This window comes from Anabrus simplex, chromosome 12 (genome assembly GCF_040414725.1).
Source record: "Anabrus simplex isolate iqAnaSimp1 chromosome 12, ASM4041472v1, whole genome shotgun sequence".
In the NCBI taxonomy this organism is placed as follows: Eukaryota; Metazoa; Arthropoda; class Insecta; order Orthoptera; family Tettigoniidae; genus Anabrus; species Anabrus simplex.
Genome location: NC_090276.1, coordinates 40,130,268 through 40,146,897, shown reverse-complemented (window position 1 = coordinate 40,146,897; position 16,630 = coordinate 40,130,268). Strand labels below are relative to the sequence as shown.

At 43.3% G+C, this 16,630-nt stretch overlaps 1 protein-coding gene across 1 annotated transcript in view; it reads left to right on the top strand.

Moving 5' to 3' along the window:
- LOC136884058 (myogenesis-regulating glycosidase) overlaps window positions 1-16,348 on the top strand; it is a 30,271-nt gene extending 13,923 nt beyond the window's left edge. Inside the window, exons 3-5 of the mRNA XM_067156083.2 lie at window positions 8,228-9,642; window positions 10,912-11,068; window positions 15,296-16,348. Of these exons, the coding sequence (XP_067012184.2) occupies window positions 8,228-9,642; window positions 10,912-11,068; window positions 15,296-15,510 (1,787 nt within the window). The 3' untranslated portion in view covers window positions 15,511-16,348. The remainder of the gene's footprint in view (window positions 1-8,227; window positions 9,643-10,911; window positions 11,069-15,295) is intronic.
- The last annotated feature ends 282 nt before the right edge of the window (window positions 16,349-16,630 follow it).

The window sequence follows — 16,630 nt, the reverse complement described above, 5'->3', positions numbered from 1 at the left end:
TTCTTTCTTTGACAAATTCCTTAATTTTTCGAAGTGACAGTTACCTTCAATTTTTTTTCTCTCTTATTAGTGTTGATCGAGGATGGTTGCCTACTTGTACTTCCTCTTAAAACAATAACAACCACCACCCCCACCAATCATCCATTAGTCTTCCCATCGTCTTTCCTTATCCTGAACCTGCTGTGTGTCTAATCGCTGAAAATTTTCACTAACCTTATCTGTATACTCCTTTCCAATTTCCTCGTACCGAGCTCGATAGCTGCAGTCGCTTAAGTGCGGCCAGTATCCAGTATACGGGAGATAGTAGGTTCGAATCCCACTGTCGGCAGCCCTGAAAATGGTTTTCCGTGGTTTCCCATTTTCACACCAGGCAAATGCTGGGGCTGTACCTTAATTAAGGCCACGGCCGCTTCCTTCCCACTCCTAACCCTTTCCTGTCCCATCGTCGCCAAAAGACCTATCTGTGTCGGTGCGACGTAAAGCAACTAGCAAAAAAAAATCCTCGTTGAAGAGTTTTTCCACTCTTAACCGTCTGCAAACTGACTTCACTTTCGTGTTCCTAGGAAAAATTCTACAAAGAAGGGTGCTAACCTAACCTTATTACACATAGTTCCAGTGAATGAAAATGCTTCCCTCTAACGGGTTATGGGACCACCAGTGGATTTTATAGTCCAAGCCGCCTGAGCACAAGGAGGGCCACTACACAGAATATGCCTGAGATGCTCACTCCTCTTCCATAGCAATTGGTATCCCAACTCTCAGGACCACTTGCTAGGCCCCTCAACCATTGCCCATGGTTTACGAACTAGGATGCGACTATAGGAACCCACACCACGAACCATACAGTATATACAGAAAATATTTACAACCAAACAAGTCTTAAAACTAAGTTAGACCAACATATGGCATAGCAAACCCAATTGACCAATGAAGAAAATGTATTGTTGCCAGCAAAAAGGACAAGCAATCATACAGCCTATACAACTTCACAAGTCTTAAAACTACCTAGGTCTACTTACAGCTAGCTTGATAATACATTCTAGCAAAAAGAACATGGTTTACAAACACCTGTTACTGGGATTTGAAATTGTTTAACCTGTTTTGTCAAGTCCAGCTGAATTCTTTCTCTGGACCCAATGTTTACAATCTTTTAAATGAGAAATAGAAGAGCTGCCTGCAAAATTACATTTTCAAGACAATGTTTCCTACAAAACGAGTAGGCTGGCCTGGAGAATACACCTTTAAAGCTATCTTCTAATGCTTCTGTATGACCATATTTGTCCAAAAATATATACAATTGATCATGAATATGAAGCATAAAATTTTTCAGTTGTTCGCTGGCATACTGCAAGTTAGTTGAACAGTTTTCTTTGAAAGATGTAAATAAATGGCTTTCAGTCATGTTAGATGAATATACATTTCCCTTGCACACATCACACACACTCATTATTTATACCTGAAACTTTCAAAATATATCCTGCTACATATGTCACAGCTTGATTGTCCTCCAAAAGTTCAGAGTGGGATTCACTGGTCTGAACTAGACAGTAATACCAATATAGTTGGTCCGTTATTGGACACTATAAATTTTCCAGCTAACTCATTCCTGATTGCCAGCGTTTCGCCCCAGTGTGCTAAGTCGGGCTCATCAGTTGGTACCTAGCACACCTACCAAGACTCATGGCTAGTGCATACCGCGGAGGCCACTACGTAGGCTACTTGGAGCCACCGACAGAGCCATTGCACTATGAGAGACCGTCTTATTACAAACAAACAAAAATGATGCCTGCCTGGCCATCAGATGATAAAGATGTTGATTCCCATAGGGAACCTGATGGTCAGGCAGGCATCAATTTTTTTACTTAGGCCAACATATGGCATAGCAAACCCAATTGACCAATGAAGAAAATATATTGTTGCCAGCAAAAAGGACAAGCAATCATACAGCAATCATATTCCCCTTTTTTTTCTTAGACCCGCTGGAACGTTATAAAGTACAGCGGGATATACTATTTCCACCACCAGTATCTAAGTGAAAATGAAGTCTATCGGATCCAGTTATATCTCATCGATAGTTAAAGTTATTAGGCTGAGAAATGCTCAAGATTTTATTCTGTAGCGAACACCATACACCTTCCGTCCGACTCGTCCCGAATCACGAAGCAGAGTCTCTCTTCCGAAGAGCGCGTGGCTTCTTCCTGCACGCCAGCCTCCTGGTACAGAGCTCAGGGGATCCCCTCATCAGTGGTGCAATATCCCGCCGTATATAGCTACATTTATTAGTCGCGATAGTTCATTAGGAAAATGTCGTCTTAAATTCTCATCTACGGAAGAGCCTGAAATTGATTCTACATTGTCCTCCGACGAATTTTTATCAATATTGGGGGGCTTTCATGCTGGCGTCCATATTTCTTTCCCTCATCACCTCCAGCTTGCTGTGCTCTGATTCGCGACTCAGAAGTCCTGCCAACTTAAAATCTGAGTACCTCAATCACACACCTCTCTCACTCTAGCGTGGAATATTCCATTACTTTCATATTGCGCCATCAAATAACCATTGGCACGTGGACTCTAGCTTCAAGCTTAGGCGTTTCTGGATATGGATTCCTTCTTGAAAACCGATCAGTTTGCCTTCCCGTGATGGTGGTGATGATGATGATGATGCTTGTTGTTTAAAGAGGCCTAACTTCGGGGTCATCGGCCCCTATGGTATAAAATGAGACGAAATGCAATTTACAAGTACAAAATTCACCCACTGACCAGAATTCTAAACGTGGTGATGAAGAATGAATTGATGAAGGAACTGCTTCCAAAGCACAATCCTGAATGGATGATGCTTGTCTAAAGGGGTTCAATATGCATGTCAACGGTCCCTCATAATGGCACTTAGCGCTAGTAAAGCAGAACCATAATATTTCTCAAGTTGCGGTACTAATCAAAGGTAGCGTAAACTCACGGTGTTCCAAACATTATGGTACTACTCACAAGTATTGTACATCGTACAGGTAACGCAGACCCCTCTGGTGTTTCTGGTGCTTAGGCAAGCGGAATTTCAACACATATCCAGCCTCTCATGCAACTGTACTCCATTCTCCCCGTAACTTTCTATAATTTTCAATATTCTATGCCAATGATGTGAACCGTGCGGGTTCAATACGGAAGGTATACAACCCTTTAGCCATCAGTGTACTGCAGATTGGCGACCTCAGTCTAATAACATGCCTGAGCATGCGCTACATTTTTCCACACAGTCCTTGGTGCGCATCGTACTGCGTTACTTGTGTAATGTAGTCTGCCAGTGCAGTAACTTTGCTTACAGCAGTGCGACATGTACCAGTATACGGCTGAGGAAATGAGTGGCATGGTGCTTGCATACGGCAAAGCGGATTGCAATGGTAGAGCTGCTGCAAGATTGTATGCGGAACCTTTTCCAAACTGACGTACCCCACATCATTCCAAGTTCACAGCCATCGAGAGACGACTAATACGACACTCCTGTAACGTCAGCGGAGGACCTTATTGGTCGAGTCCACGGAACGATTGAAATTCTTCGAAAGCAACCGCACGTATTGGGTCATGTGCGTGAGGCTCAGTACCGCCGATGTAGGCTTTGCAATGACGTAGTAGGTACACAGTTCGAACTCCGTTTATAGTGAGCCCGATGTGCTACTCATGCTGGGTCTATTGACGACAAACAGAACGCGCATGCACCTAACACTTTGATGCACTACAGTGTCCAAGCCGCGCGTTTCTGGATATGGATTCCTTCTTGAAAACCGATCAGTTTGTCTTCCCGTGATGGTGATGATGATGATGATGCTTGTTGTTTAAAGAGGCCTAACTTCGGGGTCATCGGCCCCTATGGTATAAAATGAGACGAAATGCAATTTACAAGTACAAAATTCAACCACTGACCAGAATTCTAAACGTGGTGATGAAGAATGAATTGATGAAGGAACTGCTTCCAAAGCACAATCCTGAATGGATGATGCTTGTCTAAAGGGGTTCAATATCCATGTCAACGGTCCCTCATAATGGCACTTAGCGCTAGTAAAGCAGAACCATAATATATCTCAAGTTGCGGTACTAATCAAAGGTAGCGTAAACTCACGGTGTTCCAAACATTATGGTACTACTCACAAGTATTGTACATCGTACAGGTAACGCAGACCCCTCTGGTGTTTCTGGTGCTTAGGCAAGCGGAATTGCAACACATATCCAGCCTCTCATGTAACTGTACTCCATTCTCCCCGTAGCTTTCTATAATTTTCAATATTCTATGCCAATGATGTGAACCGTGCGGGTTCAATACGGAAGGTATACAACCCTTTAGCCATCAGTGTACTGCAGATTGGCGATCTCAGTCTAATGACATGCCTGAGCATGCGCTACATTTTTCCACACAGTCCTTGGTGCGCATCGTACTGCGTTACTTGTGTAATGTAGACTGCCAGTGCAGTAACTTTGCTTACAGCAGTGCGACATGTACCAGTATACGGCTGAGGAAATGAGTGGCATGGTGCTTGCATACGGCAAAGCGGATTGCAATGGTAGAGCTGCTGCAAGATTGTATGCGAAACCTTTTCCAAACTGACGTACCCCACATCATTCCAAGTTCACAGCCATCCAGAAACGACTAATATGACACTCCTGTAATGTCAGCGGAGGACCTTATTGGTCGAGTCCACGGAACGATTGAAATTCTTCGAAAGCAACCGCACGTATTGGGTCATGTGCGTGAGGCTCAGTACCGCCGATGTAGGCTTTGCAATGACGTAGTAGGTACACAGTTCGAACTCCGTTTATAATGAGCCCGATGTGCTACTCATGCTGGGTCTATTGACGACAAACAGAACGCGTACGCACCTAACACTTTGATGCACTACAGTGTCCAAGCCGCGCGTTTCTGGATATGGATTCCTTCTTGAAAACCGATCAGTTTGCCTTCCCGTGATGGTGATGGTGATGGTGATGATGATGCTTGTTGTTTAAAGAGGCCTAACATCGAGGTCATCGGCCCCTATGGTATAAAATGAGACGAAGTGCAATTTACAAGTACAAAATTCAACCACTGACCAGAATTCTAAACGTGGTGATGAAGAATGAATTGATGAAGGAACTGCTTCCAAAGCACAATCTTGAATGGATGATGCTTGTGTAAAGGGGTTCAATATCCATGTCAACGGTCCCTCATAATGGCACTTAGCGCTAGTAAAGCAGAACCATAGTATTTCTCAAGTTGCGGTACTAATCAAAGGTAGCGTAAACTCACGGTGTTCCAAACATTATGGTACTACTAACAAGTATTGTACATCGTACAGGTAACGCAGACCCCTCTGGTGTTTCTCACATAATGTCGCCATTCATTGGCAACGCAAACCCATAGTGTTCCCCACCTCGGTGTACTAATCACGAGCGCCGGTATTCCCGTGGTGTTCCTCACATAGTGGGTACTAATCACAGGCAACGAAGACCCACGGTGTCGCTCGGATTTTGTTACTAACCAGAGGCAACGCACAGACACGTGGTGTGTCTCACATAATGGTACTAATCACGGGACGTAAGCCCGTGTTGTTCCGCATTTAGTGGTACTAATCACAGGTACTGGAAACCCACAGTGAACCCCGCTGGACTGCTACGAATCACAAAACTATTGAGTACCTAACAGAGTGGTACTACTCGCAAGGAAAGGCGACCCATGGTGTTCCCCGCGTGATGGTATTAATCACAAGTAGTTTCATGGTTCTGAGTCAATCATCCCTTGGTCGCCCCTTTTAGTCTCCTCTTACGACAGACAGGAGATACCCTGGGTGTATTCTTCGTTTGTGTCCCCCACCCACAGGGGGTAGACAAAGAGAAAAAAGAAGGAAAAAGAAGGGAACCGTCACTTCGAAAAATGAAGGACGAAGAAAGGCAAGGTCGGACAACATTGATGAAAGATAGGAGCCTAGCACAAGTAAGTGGAAGAAATTCCAGGACTCAGCTAAGGGCCCCGTGGTTGCCAACCAACACTCCCAAGTAGAGAACCCTGGAGCCCCTTTTAGTCGCCTCTTACGACAGGCAGGGGATACCGTGAGTATATTCTTCATCTGCCCCCTTCCCGTACAACATACTAAGCCTTGTCGATGTTTTTTTTTTTTTTTTTTTTTTTTTTTGAACACTGTATTCTACGGGTGATTGTTTGGTCCGCCCTTTCAGTATATTATCAAGTTCCTAATTTTGTTCAATTATTCAATTATTTCACTCGTACGTTTCGGGAGCCCCAACTCCCTTCATCGTCAGTATATATAACCTTATTAACACATACACACAATAAGCATTTCTTGATAATGTTCGTTATGTAATAGAACACTTTAAAACGTCGGCTGGCTTCCTTGGAAAAATCGGACAAAGATAAAATGTTTCTTGCTACTGCTTGTTCTGTTGTAGCCCACTTGACGCGTATTCAAAAGTCAATTGATATATTACAAAAATTAAAATATTCGCATTATTGTTGTTAAACACTTCCTAGAATAAACTGATTTACCATTGAATTATTCACTTCTTAATATTTAAATTCGTAATTGATTATATCTAGTCGAATGGAATCGTGCACAGTTCGGTTGGATTTTCGACAGAGCGGATCAAACCTCCCGTCATGATCTTGAATTTGTGGTTATTATTTGCCCTCTTTATTCTAAAATAAGTGCGAAAATACTGCATTATGTATGAATGCAGCTAAACGTAAGTACACTGACTGAGCACTTGTCATGGGATAGCGGAGCATTGATGCGCAGGTGTGTTGTCTGCGAACCACACGCCCCCTGTGCCAGCGGCAGTTGTATAGGAGACCTTGTGAGCAGTGGCTGTGCATGTGACAGGCGTAACATGGAACGTCGTCGTGAGCTGACACCGTTCGAAAGGGATATGGTGGTCGGTGCCGGACGGATGGCAAGTGCGATTTCGGAAGTGGTACGGGAATTCGGCTTCACACGATCAACCGTGTCCAGGGTGTATCGTGAATGGTTGAATGCGGGTGTCACCGTCCACAACAGACGAACGAAAGGCCGTCCAGCCACCCTCGATGACCGTGACCGGCGACAACTGAGACGGATTGTCAATAGTGACAGACGGATAACCGTGCAACAAATCACGGCTCAATTCAACACAGGCCGTGCAAGACACGTCTCCCAGGGGCAATCCGTAGGAGCATGGGTTCTATGGTGTATGGGAGCCGGCGCCGCACACGGGTGCCACTGTTAACCCAACGTCATCGGGCACAACGACGCGCATATGTCGCCAGTCACCAGGGATGGACACTGGGACAATGGCGTAACGTGATATGGTCGGACGAATCACGATTTCAACTGCATCATGCCGATGGGAGGCACCGTGCATGGCGCAGACCACATGAAGCGATGGATCCCCCCTGCCTCGAAGGTGTCGTCCAGCACACTGGTGTGTCTGTTATGGTCTGGGGTGCATTTTCCTAGTATGGAATGGGCCCCATAGTTGTTCTAGAAGAGACTTTGAATGGTACGCGGTATGTTGAGCTGCTCGGAGACCATCTCCATCCATTTTTGGCCTTACAGCGCCCAAACGGTTCTGCGGTGTTTCAAGGTGATAACGCGCCGCCAAATCGCTCCCACGTTGCCCGGGAATGGTTCCAGGAACATGCAACGGAGATCCAATGACTTCCATGGCCACCCAGGAGCCCCAATATGAACCCTATCGAGCATATCTGGGAAGTCCTCCGTGTCATGGATCCTGCACCCACGAACAGACCAGCATTGGCAGCCGCTCTTCAAACGATTTGGTGTCAGCTGCGTCTAGAGAAATACCAGGGACTTATAGATTCACTTCCACGGTGTCTCACTGCAGTTCGCAGGGCCAGAGGAGACCCCACACGCTATTAGGTGACTATTCCAGGACATTTGCTAAGACAGTGTGTATTGTAAAAGCGGAGGAACAAAATTAGTAACTTGATAATATATTGACAGGGTGGACCAAAACATCACCAGTAGTATATTTACATTTGGAATACGGAGAAAGACGTCACAATGAGGCAATCAGAAATCAAAACCCCGTAATTCTTCCATTATCAGTTGAAATTATCGAAAGGGTGGACAAATAATTACTGCTTAACGTGATCACATAGGTCACAAAACTTTTATTTTTTAGGTGTAACTTTGTGTTCACATAATTATCACATAACTTATCAAGATGTTTCTTATTTCGCTTTTTGCAGATGGCTCAGTGAAATTATCTGGGAAACTTGGAGTTGACATAAAAGGAGAGGGAGTAAACTGTGGCTCGGAAGATGACGCTGATATATACTGTAGACGCTGGGGAGATGTCAGCATAAGCGTGAAGACACTTGAACCATTCTGCATAAGAGTACGGTCGACTATTACGGGTTCAAGTATAGTTGCCACGGACTGCTTTAATCTGACAGGGCACTGGTACGGTGGTCCAGAACAGATGCAGCAGTATTGGCCCATAGAGAATGAAACTTTCATCGATTACTCCTACGTCACGAAGCAGCAAGACAATCAAGGGATTGCCGAACCTTACTGGCTGACTTCATCTGGGGGGTACTACTATGTTAGTCCAGACACTCCTCTCTTTATTGACCAGAATAATGCAGATAACAGCCAGTTTTGTATGGTAGCCAAGGACGAAGCTCCTTACTCCAAAGAGAGAGGGAATACAACATCGGAATATACATTCTGTAGTTATGAGAACCCTAGACTTGCCCATGAAGATGCGATCAAGAAGTTCCTTGGTAAACCAACAGGAATACCTGATGAGCGGATGATCCGTTACCCAATCTGGTCCACCTGGGCTAAATATAAGACCAACATCAATGCGGAGGTAGTAACAGACTTCGCCAACCAAATCTTAAAGTATGGTTTTCAAAACAGTCAATTGGAAATAGATGATTTCTGGGAAACCTGTTATGGTAGTCTTACTTTTGATACCAAGAAATTCCCTGATATTCAAGCACTCACTAGCCTCCTTAAATCGAAAGGTTTCCGTGTAACTCTCTGGATACACCCTTTCATAAACGTCGATTGCGAACCGTACTATTCAGAGGCTCTGGCGAACGAATATTTAGTTCTAGATACGACAGGGAATGCAGAATCTACGTGGTGGAATGGTAAAGGTGCAGTCATTGACTTTACCAAGCCTGAAGCAGCCAACTGGTGGGTAAACCGCTTAAGGAAATTACAGCAAGAGGCCGGCATTGACTCCTTCAAGTTCGACGCTGGAGAAACTAGTTGGCTACCACAGTTGCCGGTTCTATCTGGTCCTATTACATTGCAACCAGGAATTTTCACCACCAAGTACGTGGAGACTGTGTCGCAGTTCGGCCCGATGATCGAGGTACGGGTTGGACAACGCACTCAACATTTGCCAAACTTCGTGAGGATGCTGGACAAGGACAGTAGATGGGACTTCAACAATGGCTTGCCAACTCTTATTACCACCCTACTTCAGATGAACATGGTGGGATACTCCTTCGTCCTCCCCGATATGGTGGGAGGTAATGGATACGGATCTGATGTGGTGACTAAAGAACTCTTCATTCGCTGGTTAGAAGCCAACGTCTTCATGCCTTCCATTCAGTTCTCCTACGTTCCCTGGGATTTCGATGAAGAGGTGAGTACTTCATTTTAATTTGAGGGGAAAGAAATAGACATAAAATTTTCTTATGTCATCCACATGTCTATATGCTCATTTCGCCGCACTTCGGATTCTTAGTCTCATTTCCAGGGGCGTTCGGGATTAACGACCCTCCCTTGACATAATCGTATCATTTTAATTGAACTTTAAAACAATATGCAGTGTGTAACAGTAATGTAGACCAAACGCTCAGGGCATAATCCTCTCACGTAGAGTAAGTTTTGTGGATATGGGACCGGAATCGCTTTATTTCTGTCAGAATTAATTTTGTACAACTCTACATGGTACACTAATAATAGGAAATACAAACGAACAGAACGTGCCAAGTGTATGATTTCTGCCTATTCGACACCATTGTGTATACACCAATTAGATTAAAATAAAATTAAAATAAAAACTTTAGTCATGTTGAACATATCAAAACATCCAGTCCTTGTGGAATGTCCGGATGTTGAAATGTGCATGTGTTATAAACAATATAATTAAAATTATCACAATATGAAAATTAAATGTTGCGTTTCTCTTAAATGGAAAACAAAGGATGAACTAAAATGGGATGACATTTCTTTTTGATTTCTCTATTATAATATTTTATTTAGAATGTTGCTTTACGTCACACCGGCACAGATGGGTCTTACGGCGACGATGGGATAGGAAAGGACTAGGAGTGGGAAGGAAGCGGCCGTGGCCCTAATTAAGGTTTTCATTTGCTTGATATGAAAATGGGGAAACAACGGAAAACCATCTTCAGGGCTGCCGACAGTGGGGTTCCAACCCACTATCTCCTGGATGCAAGCTCACAGCTGCAAGCCCCTAACCGCACGGCCAACTCGCCCGGTTTATTATAATCCATGGAGAACAATAATGTTTAGTGACTGGATGTTCAAGAAATGTCCTTTTTCTTCAGACATGTTGTAATAATATCAAAAAATAAGGTTCCTAGAAGGAAACCATAATTTAATTTCATAGATTGCAAATGTTAAAGGCAGCCATTTATACGTACAAGTGGAGGCACATGCCTCCCCTAGTGCACCGTCACTACATTGTCCTACATAGGAGGCTTGCAGTGGTGACTCAACAGCGCACTAGCGCAAGTGTCTTGGAAAGGTGTAGCAGTCCAACTGATGAGCCCACGGCTACACTGGAGCGAAAAAGCCTAAAGACTTAAATAGCTTAATGTTTTAAAATGTTGTATTTATGTTCGTGTTCTATGTTTTTACTGTATGTTGTACACGTTAATTCCAGACGATACAGATAAGCAAGAAGTTCGCCGAGCTTCACGCCAAATATGCCGATAAGATTATCGCAGCGATGCAGAAATGTGTTGAGGATGGCTCCCCAGTAAACCCTCCAATCTGGTGGATAGATCCAGAGGATACTGAAGCTCAAGCAATAGATGATGGTAAGAACACTTTATTACAATAAATTGTTAAATGACATAATACAGGATGGGTTACTTACTTATGAAATATTTATTAACAGAAAAATTAATTTGATCTCAAATATTCTTACGGTTACTGTATGTATTATGAAGCTATGTGAAACAAATGAAGAGTTGCTATAGCAGCCCCATTGTACACGCACGCACATTAATGGTGTCCCGACATAAACAATCAACACTGCCCCACTCCAGTACTGAAAAGGAGGGGAAGGGAGTGAACAGGTAGTGCTGAATACACAGTGTGTTTATTCCGGCGTTATACTGTAACATTGTAATAGGATTATCACAGGTGAATCGAGGACGTATTATTGGGATGTGGGAGGCTCACATGGTCCCGCAAGCAATAGCACAAGCAATACCATGCAGTCTTAAGACAGTTTGGAGATGGATAGTAATATGGCAAGAACGAGGTGAAGAAGGATTGGTAGACCCGATATAATGCAGATACAAAATATTCCTAACTAGTATAAAATACTTTTCGGTTAAAAACCTCCTTTACCTCTTAATACTGTAATTATCAGAGTAGGTTACTTTCTAATTTTTTTATGTTAAAATGCTATTTGTTCGGGGCGTCGACCTATAGAGTTCTTTTGCCCCTACTTCCACAATATATGAACCTGCATGTAATTGGAATTGCGGAAGTGTTGAGTGTTGAATGCGAGGAACGTTAAGGACAACACAAACACGCAGTCCCCAGGCCAGCGATATAATCATTTACAACTAAAACCCCCTGACCCGGCCGGGAATCGAACCCGGGGCGGCCGGACGCGTTGGCCCGTACACCGCGGGGCCGGACGAGTAGGTAACCTAATGCTGTACTTCAATACATCCGCCACTGTGCCCATTTCGATCACAACGAAGTCTTGTAGCGGGCTGTCTGCATGCAGTCCATGCAGCAATGCGTTAAGAGAGAAGGTGAGTCATTGTGCCTTCGACACTACCCCTTCACTCTCTCCCCTTCTTTTCAGTACTGGAGTGGGGCAGTGTTGATTGTTTATGTCGGGACACCATTAATGTGCACGTCTGTACAAGGGTAAGGATGACAAACCTACAGCGGACGATAACAGGCCACTCAGCTTGACATGTGCTGCATGTAAGCTCTGGGAAATCATTCTATCATATTCTAGTAGACGCGTTCACGTAATTACTAACTAGTTTGAGAGAAGTCGGTTCGGGTTTCGGGTAGGTTATTTCATGAGGTTTAACTTTCAGCAGGTCAAATGGACTGCATCGCTATTGACCTATCCAGGGCTTTCCATAAAGTAGATCATGTGTGATAGCTGACGAAAATAAGGGCGACTGCAAAAGAATGGTTGATTGTGTGGACACATTTCTTGAAAACAGAACTGAGACAGTGAATGTGAACCATTATTATTTTGATCTTGTAACGACTCTTTTAATATTATAATATGTTTTCTTATGAATTTAAATTATATGAGTAAAGAATTGGAATCACGTGTAAGGCTGTTTGCAGATGATGTTTTACTACACTGAATCAGTAAATACTTAGATCAGTTACAAAAATTGTGAGGGACTGCAAAAGTACCTCGACAATATTGAGAGATGGGCAGACGACAACTGGGATGAAAAGTTGGTATCTATCAATCAATCAATCAATCAATCAATCAATCAATCAATCAATACTGATCTGCACTTAGGGCTGTTGCCCAAGTGGCAGATATCCTATCAGTTGTTTACTTAGTTTTTTCTTAAATGATTTCAAAGAAATGGAAATGTACTGAACATTTACCTCGATAACTTATTCTAATCACTTATTCCTCGTTCTATGAAAATAATATTTGCCCAGATTTTTCCTCTTGAATTCTAATTTTATCTTCATAATATAATCTTTCCTACCTTTAACAGCTCCGCGCAAGTTTATTCGTCTACGAATATCATTCCACGCCGTCTCTCCACCGACAGCTCGAAACACACACACAAATATGCTGAATGTTTCACGAAGACGAAAGGTCCTCTTATGTTTTAATTACAGTGTTGATGGGTTGAATGTATCACCCTAAGGACGTAGGTGTTAATATAAGGGAAGATCCTCAGTGGAGTAATCACATTAAGAGGCTGTAAATAAATGTTACAGAACTTTTTATATAATTACGAAAGTATTTAGGGGTTATAGTTTGGAAGTAAAGGAGAAGATCTATAAGTCTCCGGTAAGACCGCAATTAAGACTTGTTCCAGTGTAAGGAAAACATTCCGGGATTACTTGATACGAGAAATGGCAAGGATAGAAAGGAAAGCAGCACGATTTGTTACAGATGATTTCCGAAAAAAGGAATAGTGTCATAAAACTGTTGAAAGATTAGGGTTGGGATTACTTGACAGTAAGGAGACGTGATACTTGACTACGCGGTACATTTCGAGCTGTCAGTGGAGAGATGGCGTGGAATTACATTAGTAGGTTAATAAGTTTGAGCGGAGCTCTTAAAGGTAGTAAAGATCATAATATCAAGGTAAAGATGGAATTCATGGAACAAACTGGAGCAAATATTCATCCACGGCAAGATTGATTAGGAACTGAATAATTTATCAAGCGAAGTGTTCAGTAAATTTCCAGATTCTTCGAAATCATAAAATAAGATACTTGGTAAACAATTGATAGGGATTGTCATCTGGGCAACAGCCCTAATACAGATGATTGATTGATTGATTGATTGATTGATTGATTGATTGATTGATTGATTGATTGATTGATTGATTGATTGATTGATTGATTGATTGATTGATTGATTGATTGATTGATTGATTGATTGATTGATTGATTGATTGATTGGATTCTGGTGGAAAAGCAGGGCTCTGGAGCATCTACAATCCACACGCTGGGGATCGGGCCTAATTCACACGGTGACGTCACAGCGAGGGCAATTTCTAAAGTTAAATAAGACCAAACCCAACCTAACTTAACGCTAGTTAAGAGTGTACTAACCTGACAGACTACCCTTATTAAACCCGCCTCTCCTTCCTTACACCAGGCTGCCCTTCCCTAGGTTGGCTCGTCAAGTCTGGGGCATCATTAGGGCCTTAGAGCTGAGCTAGAGCGTAAGATTAACCTCACGCTTACCGGTGTCCTTTCCCTACATTGGCCTGTGTGTTGACGTTAGGGGTTTAGGGCTGAGCTAGAGTGCAAGATTAACCTCACGCTAACCGGCTTTCTTTCTCTACATTGGCCTGGGTGTGACGTTACGGCTTTAGAGCTGAGCTAGAGAATAAGATTAACCTCACGCTAACCGGCTTCCTTTACCTACATTGGCCTGGGTGTGACGTTAGGGCTTTAGAGCTAAGCCAGAGCATAAGATTAACCTCACGCTAACCGGCTTCCTTTACCTACATTGGCCTGGGTGTGACGTTAGTGATTTACAGCTGAGCTAGAGCGTAAGATTAACCTCACGCTAACCGGCTTCCTTTACCTACATTGGCCTGGGTGTGACGTTAGTGATTTACAGCTGAGCTAGAGCGTAAGATTAACCTCACGCTAACCGGCTTTCTTTCTCTACATTGGCCTGGCTGTGACGTTAGGGCTTTAGAGCTGAGCTAGAGAATAAGATTAACCTCACGCTAACCGGCTTTCTTTCCCTACATTGGCCTGGGTGTGACGTTAGGGCTTTAGAGCTAAGCTAGAGCGTAAGATTAACCTCACGCTAACCGGCTTCCTTTCCCTACATTGGCCTGGGTGTGACGTTAGTGATTTAGAGCTGAGCTAGAGCATAAGATTAACCTCACGCTAGGTAAAAGTGTAGGCTTAACCCCACGCTAACCAGTTGCCCTTCCCTACATTGTTTTGGGCAAGTCTGAGGGACCTTAGGGCTTTAAAGCTGAGCTAGAGGTAACCTTAACCTCATGCTAGATAAACGTGGAGGCTCAACCTCACACTAGCCGGCTGCCCTTCGTTACACCCGACTGACCTTCCTTGCACCAGGTGCCCTTCCCGGCTTCAGCAAGTCTAGGTAACTTCAGGGCTTTAAAGCTGAGCATCTCCACATTCTACAGCCTGTCTACATTCCACTAAAAAGATCATTGCCAACCTCATACAGATATAAATCATATCGGAGCAAAGACAAAAGAAGTAGCAAGACAGGCCCACCCTTCGGCGGAATTGAAAGCAATACTTTCTCAAATAGTTTGGGCTCTTCAGTTACAAGACCTTCCGTTCTAACAACAGTGTTTCTGTTCCAGAATTCCTGCTAGGAGAGGATATTCTCGTCGCACCAGTTATTAAGCAAGGCGCTGTAAGTAGAGACATCTACCTACCAGCAGGAACCTGGAAGGATGAACTCCGACCGGACCAGCCTCTCATTGAAGGTCGCACATGGCTTAGGAACTACTCCGCTGCTCTCGATGAACTACCTTACTTCACCAGGGGAGGCGACAGTTCAGACAGTACAGATTGACACTCAAACTCATACGCTGAGCGTCCCCGTGGTTTTTGTTGTTTAGTTGTTTTATATTTCTTTGGTTTTATAGTAGCTTTAATCCTTTAACGCAGGACAGTTATTTTCTGTAGCCATTTAGTAGTGTTTATCGTAGAGCGTAGTGTTGGCCAGCAATAATTACCTAAACTAGCAAGCACAAGTTTTTCAAGTCACTTCATGTAATTCGAAAACAGTGGCTTACGCTGAGAACAGCCAGCGTTCACCTGCCTTCATGTGATGTGGCTAGGATGACTTCCCCCCTCGCTATCGCAGATCCCTCACCGACAACCTCCGTGCCCCTGTCACTCCAGCGAGCCCCACAAATCCCACTTGACTATGCAGTATGTTCGCGTTTACGAGTGTCTGGCTGAGTTCTGACACCCAGGTGATGTTGAGCTATTGTTTTAGTGTTTCCGCGTGTTTGACTTTTTTTTGTGAAGTGCAGTAAAGTGTATTTTATTTATTTCATAATAATGAGTGACCTACCTGCAACATTAGAATTGTTAAAAATCTTAAATCTCCACCAAATTATACTCATCAAGAACGATGGAATTTGAAAGCGACACGACCTACTCTGAAATGAAATATTAAGGAGCTTAACAAAAAACAAACACGCCAATTTCAATATTTATGGTATTAGAGGTTCTTGTAAAACAAAAAAAATGTATTACCACGTTGTCACCCACTATCTCCCGAATGTAAGCTCACAGTTGCGCGACCCTAACCGCACGACCACTTGCTCGGTGGATCAGCATTCAAACGGACTTCAGCACAGATTCAAGTTTAACTTATTGAGGTCATAACTTATGGTACAAGGGACAAAATTAAGTCAGAAATTCGAGAATGTTCTTTGTTTCAATCCAAGCCGGCAATACCTTAGATGTGTCTCGTAAGAACAAACTAAGCACAATAAAGGGATAAAAGGTTCGTAGGATTTTGCGATGCCTCAAATTATATAATTGGGGCAGATTTGGCAGGTATCATTCGTATGGTTTTGGAAGAGTAGAATACAGATGATAATAATAAAATCGTAATCCCAACTTGTGATGGTTGTTGGGAAACAGCAGCCCACAAAATGGAGTACAAAATACTGTAAAGC